The 6,806-nt window shown below is 44.0% G+C and overlaps 1 protein-coding gene across 1 annotated transcript; it reads right to left on the bottom strand.

Annotated features, from left to right (window-relative positions):
* Positions 1-3,923: 3,923 nt before the first annotated feature.
* LOC146813200 (olfactory receptor 8I2-like) lies at positions 3,924-4,859 on the bottom strand. Its single transcript, XM_085614730.1, has one exon. It carries the CDS (start codon positions 4,857-4,859, stop codon positions 3,924-3,926), a length of 936 nt encoding a protein of 311 aa, XP_085470856.1.
* Between the last annotated feature and the right edge of the window lie 1,947 nt (positions 4,860-6,806).

The raw sequence follows: 6,806 nt of genomic DNA, 5'->3' as shown, positions 1-6,806 counted from the left end.
GGTACCTTTCAGTGATTGAGACATGTGTATGTGTGTGTGACTGCTCACACTTGTCCAGTTCAGGGCTGCAATGTTTGCAGGTGTCAGCATGTGTGCCTTGTGGTTCTCCTTGGCTTCTGCATTGTCCTGGGACTGTGGCAGGTGTTCGGAAGGTTACGTGAGCTTTGACGTCATGGCCATGTACCACATACTGTGCAGTATGTCTGTCATTCACCAGGGTTGTAACCTGTCCTTGTGTGATGAGTCTGTGTACCTTAGTTCCTCCCAACATTACTGGGTTTGTCATGGGTGCATGTGCAATGTCATCTGTCCACGTGGGCTTCACAGATGCACATTGGTGCAGTTCAGGGTGTGTGGTGTTGAGGGTGGACTGATGTAAATGTTTGCATGGATGGGCCCCTAGCTCCCGTTTGTCCATGGATGCCGGGCCATGCTGAGTGATTTGTGTTTGTGTATGTGTGATGTGCGTTTGTGGCACAGGACACATGTCTGGGTTTCACAGATTGTACAATATCTTCCTTTGTCAGCACAGTGGATGTGTCATGCATGCTAGTGTCACCCAATGTCTGGTCCCTGGGGGTAGTGCAGTTGTGTGTCAGTCTCTTGCTGTGTTAGTTGCTGTTCATTCCAGCTTGTGTCACATGTGTCTGTTGTGCTCCCTCTCATCTCACAATGCCTGATTGCCCACTAAGGGGGAACCATTGATGGTTTACTTTTGTATGGCACTGTGACCACATCTGTCTCACTGTGGTTCAGCTCCCCTCATGTGTTTTGCAGTTGCCTGGGCATACTGAGACACACACACACATGTTGTGGCAAATGTGCATTATGAGGTTGCCTGTTTGTGTTTGTGCATCTGCACCAGTGCATTGGTGTTGCTGTTGGGGGCCATTGTCTGGATGTTGTTTTTGTGAGTTTCCCTACTGTCCCTGTGAGTCATATCACATCATTCTGCAAATGTATCCTGGTTGTTAGGTGCCATTGCTGGCATGGAATGGGAGTTTGTGACCTGACACCTACAGTCTACACTGGTTGTTTTGATGTGTGTGTCTATTTTCGAGATGTGTGTATGCTTTGTGATGGTCACTTCTGCTTTTGTGTCATTGTACACTGTATGCGTTGTCAGCCCCCATGGGTGGTGCTTGTCTGCACATGGCCGAGAGTATGTTAGGTTTTCACAGCACTGTTAGCCTCACCACATCTCTGTGGGTATGGGACACAACCACTACTTTGCCCCAAAAGTGTTTCATGTGTTGGGACCAGAAATCATGCATGCTGTTTGGCATTTGCATCTTTGACCATAATGACACTTACCTTTTGGTCACTGTGATGAGGGGGTTTTGGTCCCCATCACCACAATGCTCAACATTTGCTGCAGTTTGGAAGCACACACTTAACTTTTGTTCTACACGGTGAGGGGGTGTTATTTTTACATTGCACAGTGCTAGTGATGCTTGCCTTGTGTAGGCCACACTTAGTTTTTGGTCACACATGTGATAGTAGTTACATTGTATGTCCGAAGTCATAATCACTGTTGTGGGCATTTGTCGCAGACTACACACTGTTGTCATGATGTTAGGTGGGATGTATTTTGCTGACATACCTAATGTTGGTGTATGATGGATGTGTGGTGCATCACCCATCCTATGAGTGGGGGTGGGAGGAGTGCTGGGCAACAGGTCCCCTATGGGTGGGGGTGGCAGTAGTGATGGGCAACATAAGTCCTATGAGTGGGGGTGGCAGGAGTGCTGGGCAACAGGTCCCCTATGAGTGGGGGTGGCAGTAGTGATGGGCAACATTAGCCCTATGGGTGGGGGTGGCAGGAGTGATGGGCAACAGGTCCCCTATGGGTGGGGGTGGCAGTAGTGATGGGCAAAATAAGCCCTATGGGTGGGGGTGGCAATAGTGATGGGCAACATAAGTTCTATGAGTGGGGGTGGCAGGAGTGCTGGGCAGCAGGTCCCCTATGGGTGGGGGTGGCAGTAGTGATTGGCAACATAAGTCCTATGAGTGAGGGTGGCAGGAGAGATGGGCAATGGGTCCCCTATGGGTGGGGGTGGCAGTAGTAATGGGCAACATAAGCCCTATGGGTGGGGGTGGCAGGAGTGATGGGCAACAAGTCCCATATGGGTGGGGGTGGCAGTAGTGATGGGCAACAGGTCCCCTATGGGTGGGGGTGGCAGTAGTGATGGGCAACATAAGTGCTATGAGTGGGGGTGGCAGGAGTGCTGGGCAACAGGTCCCCTATGGGTGGGGGTGGCAGTAATAATGGGCAACATAAGTCCTATGAGTGGGGGTGGCAGGAGTGCTGGGCAACAGGTCCCCTATGAGTGGGGGTGGCAGTAGTGCTGGGTAACAGGTCCCCTATGGTTGGGGGTACCAGTAGTGATGGGCAACATAAGCCTTATGGGTGGGGGTGGTAGTGGTGCTGGCCATGCAACCCCTGTGGTGGCCTGTTGCTAGTGGCCAGGATATGGATCCCCTGTGTGTGTGTGACATTTTGCGGGTACGTGTCGTTTGTTTGTGTGCTGGGTGTCTGACTTACCGTCTGCGCCGTCCGTGTCTGTTCCTGATCCGGTCATAGATGTACAGTACTTTTATGACCTGCGCGATGGAATTCATGATGTGTTCGTCTCATACACGCTGCTTGTTGCTCTGTCTCATACCTGTTGCTAGCTGGTCTGTCTCGTAGCCGTGGATTGAGTTGGTGCGCTAAGCATACCTGATATGTTTCTTTTCCGGATGCTGTGACGTGCCATACGTGGCGACCCGTCCGGTGCGTAGGAAGTACGCATCGTACTTGTCCAGCCGGAAACTGCTATGGATACTGCTTCCGTGCGACTCGGTTCGGCGTTTGGCGTTACGGCTCAGACGGAGAATGAAGCTTGAATCACAGCCTATGTGTCGGTCGGAATTTTGCAGTTATGCACATGGTACTTCATCAACAGAACGGACCGGCTCCGGGTACAGGTCGCTCGCAAGGTAAGGCTACAGACAGCTCTCGGAGCGCTGTCCGACCCGGATCGGAATCGACCCTTCAATCTCCCCGTGCCTACCAAAAATGAACGAGTCCTCATGTAACATAACTGGTGCTATGTAAAGCGCTCTGATACCCGATACTGGTTCAAGTTCGCTATATAAAACTCCGTAAAAAATATATATATATTGGTTACTGGCGGCCCCGCAGATGAGATGGACCCACGTTCTTGTGACAGTTTTTCCCCACAAGATACTGTGAATTTTATTGTGTTTTGTGACCATCATTGTGCGCTATGCCAATACTTTATATTGTCATTATTAAGAGGGAAACGCTTTAAGCAAGCAAGACCAGCCTTAATCTATTTACAAATGCTGTTGAGTCCCTTAGTGTGTTTTAGCATTGCAAGTTTTTAGCAGGAGACCTCAGAATTAAGAAGAAGCAACTTGGTTAAATATTGTGCTCATCTTAACTGTCTGTGATTTGGATTTGTAATTAGAATGTATTCTTAAAACGTAATCTTAGGGAAAGTTTTATTGTAATATGAAATTCTTTTTAGAGCATTCTTAATATATTACGTATATAATTGCACTTTTTTTGTTTTAATTAGCCACATATATTTTTTCTGACTGAATGACTGGGAGAAAAAATATTTTAGTTTCTTAGAAATTTGAGCCTGTTTCTTTGCCAATCTGGTAAGTCCTTTTTCTTTTCTTATGATGTAGTTTTGACATTTCAAAAAGTGAAAATCTGCCAAAAAGGTTTATCCATAAAATGATTAATACTAGAACATCTGAAAAAAATGAGGAACAAAGGAAGGAACATTCAGAAAATTACTTTTCATTTATTTTCAAATAATTGTCCTTGATATTGTACTATTTCACCAGTAGTTAGACAGAAATGGTTTCCATTGAAAGTTAAAGGTTATTGTCCCAAAATGATAGTGTCATTCTCCATTCTTCTTACAGGGGATGTGCTTAGTCCTTTTCATGGCATCTTTAAACTCTGTGTTTTTTAAAGTATAGATAATGGGGTTACACAGAGGTGCCACAGCGATGTATGTCAAAGACAATATCTTGTTGTCTACCATGGTTGATGCTGGTCTAATATAAGTTGAACAGATAGATCCATAGTACAGTATGACCACAGTGAGATGGGAGGCACATGTGGAAAAGGCCTTCCACCTCCCTCCAATAGATTTCATTTTCAGAATGGCTGAGACAATGTTGATGTACGATACTATGACCAAAAGAAATGACATCATAGTCAAAAAAGCACCAATAATGTAGGTGGCTGCCTCAACACTGTAAGTGCTGCTGCATGAAATCTTCATCAAGACAGTTATATCGCAGAAGAAGTGATTGATTCTGTGGGACTCACAGAAAGAGAGTCTGGAAATTAGTATGGTGTGTGGTATAGGATCCAAGAAACCAACCACCCAGCTTGCAACAGCTAAGCGGAAGCAGACCACCTTATTCATGATTGTCATGTAATGTAGGGGATTGCAGATAGCAACGTAACGATCAAAAGCCATGACAGTGAGGAGAAGCACTTCTATGGAAACCATGACTATGAAAAAATACATCTGCAGCAAGCATTCTGTGAAGGAAATGTGTCTGCCATCCTGAAAGAAGTGGGCCAGCATCTGTGGGAAAATGACTGAGGTGTAAGTGATGTCGATGAAGGACAAATTTGTGAGGAAGAAATACATGGGTTTGTGCAGACATGAGTTAGAGTAAATTGTTCCCATAACAAAAAGGTTTCCTACCACAGTTGACAAGTAGATCACTAAAAATGCAACAAAAATTGGAACTTGCATCTGAGGAACATCTGAAAATCCCACAATCAGGAACGGTTCACCCGAGCTTAGATTTTCCACCATTCTTTGTCCAGGAATACAGCTACCCTGAAAATAAATATATCAGCAATGTAAACAAAACTGCTCACACAATGCTCAGAAATAAATGTTCTAAACTCCTATTATCAAATATATGAGCAGTCAGCTTATGATATAAGGCACAAAGTTATGGGAAGAGAAAAGGAAAAGGGATGGACAGAAGGGGAAACTGAATAAGAACTCATGCAAGCAAGGGAAGAGAAAGACAGGACAGAAATAATAGGTGAGCAGTTATGGGTTGGGTACTGTACTTATAGATTATATTTCAAGAAGCATTTAATTTGTACTCATATTGATCATTAACCAAGGGAATTGTTTGTACAAGGGAATGTATGTTGGGTCTTGTATACATTCCTCCTAACCTATTGGACTGTCAAGTCATACAGATATCTGTTCAGAATGACCTATATGGTCTCAGATACAGATGAAGTTCCCAGCAGTTCACTCATGCATGTGTGGGGGAAGATATTATTGCCTACCTCTAATGGCAGAGGATGCTGAGCTTGACTACTGCTGGTTCGGGAGCAATCCATCAATACCTATAACTGGATATATCCACCATATCAACCAGGACAGCTTGATGGACCAACAATGGGATCTCGCATAGAAGACCAGTCTTGTTCTAACCTAGGAGAGTTTTGTAAAACCTGGAGTAAATTACACTATGACTGAATTATTCTCTAACAATAGAAATGGGGGAGTAAATCATCCTTACACACCTTATAGGTAAATCACTACCAGTTGTGTGAAATGTTGAAGTACAAATACTTCGGTATTACATCCCTGGCACAGCTAGAAAAACAATCTTCCCTGAAGAATTTACAATTTAGGGTCTCCTGCTGATGCAAGCTGAATTCAGTTAGCTTTAAACATACCATAAAATCTAGATATAACCCCCATGACTCTGACCCAAACGACAAGAGTATCTTGTAGTTTGTATCCGAGTCATGGGGGTTATATCTAGATTTTATGGTATGTTTAAAGCTAACTGAATTCAGCTTGCATTAGCAATCAGGGATACAGGAAAGCTAAATGGGTTAGGCCTACGCAGCTGCACAAAAGGAGACAGTTGTTGGTATTGCCAGAGGGACTTTCCACGCAGTCCACATTTAGAACAAATGGAGAAGAAGTACTTAAATTCTTCATTGTCAAACAATTGATCAATACAAACTCATTGCTAGCTCAGGCACATTATAAAACTAACTATTTGAATCTCTGCATTTTGCCTGATAATCAAATATAACCATGTGAAGGCTCCTAAGACATCCACTCGGTCCCTTCAGGTGGATTTCACAGATGCCTTAGGCATAAGCAGTCTACTCATAACCAGGAACTACCATTATAAGTTGAACCTGCAGTCTGGTCTCAATTCATGAATCTCTGGCCGGGTCATCAACAGCTGTTCTCTACCTTGGCATCACTATTTATCAGACCTACACTTGGAAGCAAAAATTGCAAAAGTGCCAAGCAGCTGCTTCTGGCAGATTAAATGCCTTCAGTCTATGCTGGTTATCTCACACAAACTATGAAGAAGGCTACAGATGGGTCAGAACACCACATAGAAACACATTAGCAGCCGTCTTTTTTTGTTACCTATTCATTAATTCGAGAGTGTAAACATAAATCTCAAAGGATATCCACTGAAGGGGCATAGATAAACAATTCCATTAACTAAAAGTAGAGTAACTCTTGTTAAAAGGAAATCTGACCTCTATTCAAAGAGAGTTGCTAAATAGCAAAGTTTTCATGAATGGCATGCAGTTATGTAGATTGTAATGTTCTTCAGATAATATCTCCTGAAGTGTGTTAACCATTCCTATTAACTCTCGCACATCCTGAGAGATCGTTAACTGAAATGTAATACAGGCCTCAGGATGTCCTTGGGAAATGTCATAGAGAAATAACCTTTAGAAAGGGAGTGGCTACATGTGA

The sequence above is a fragment of the Triturus cristatus genome, chromosome 7 (genome assembly GCF_964204655.1).
Source record: "Triturus cristatus chromosome 7, aTriCri1.1, whole genome shotgun sequence".
NCBI lineage: Eukaryota > Metazoa > Chordata > Amphibia > Caudata > Salamandridae > Triturus > Triturus cristatus.
The sequence above is the reverse complement of the archived record's forward strand: the minus strand, read 5'-3'. Positions and strand labels throughout refer to the sequence as shown.

Bases quoted from the DNA above. Each gene is read 5' to 3' on its own strand.
- LOC146813200 (XM_085614730.1), bottom strand. From the start codon at position 4,859: ATGGTGGAAAATCTAAGCTCGGGTGAACCGTTCCTGATTGTGGGATTT.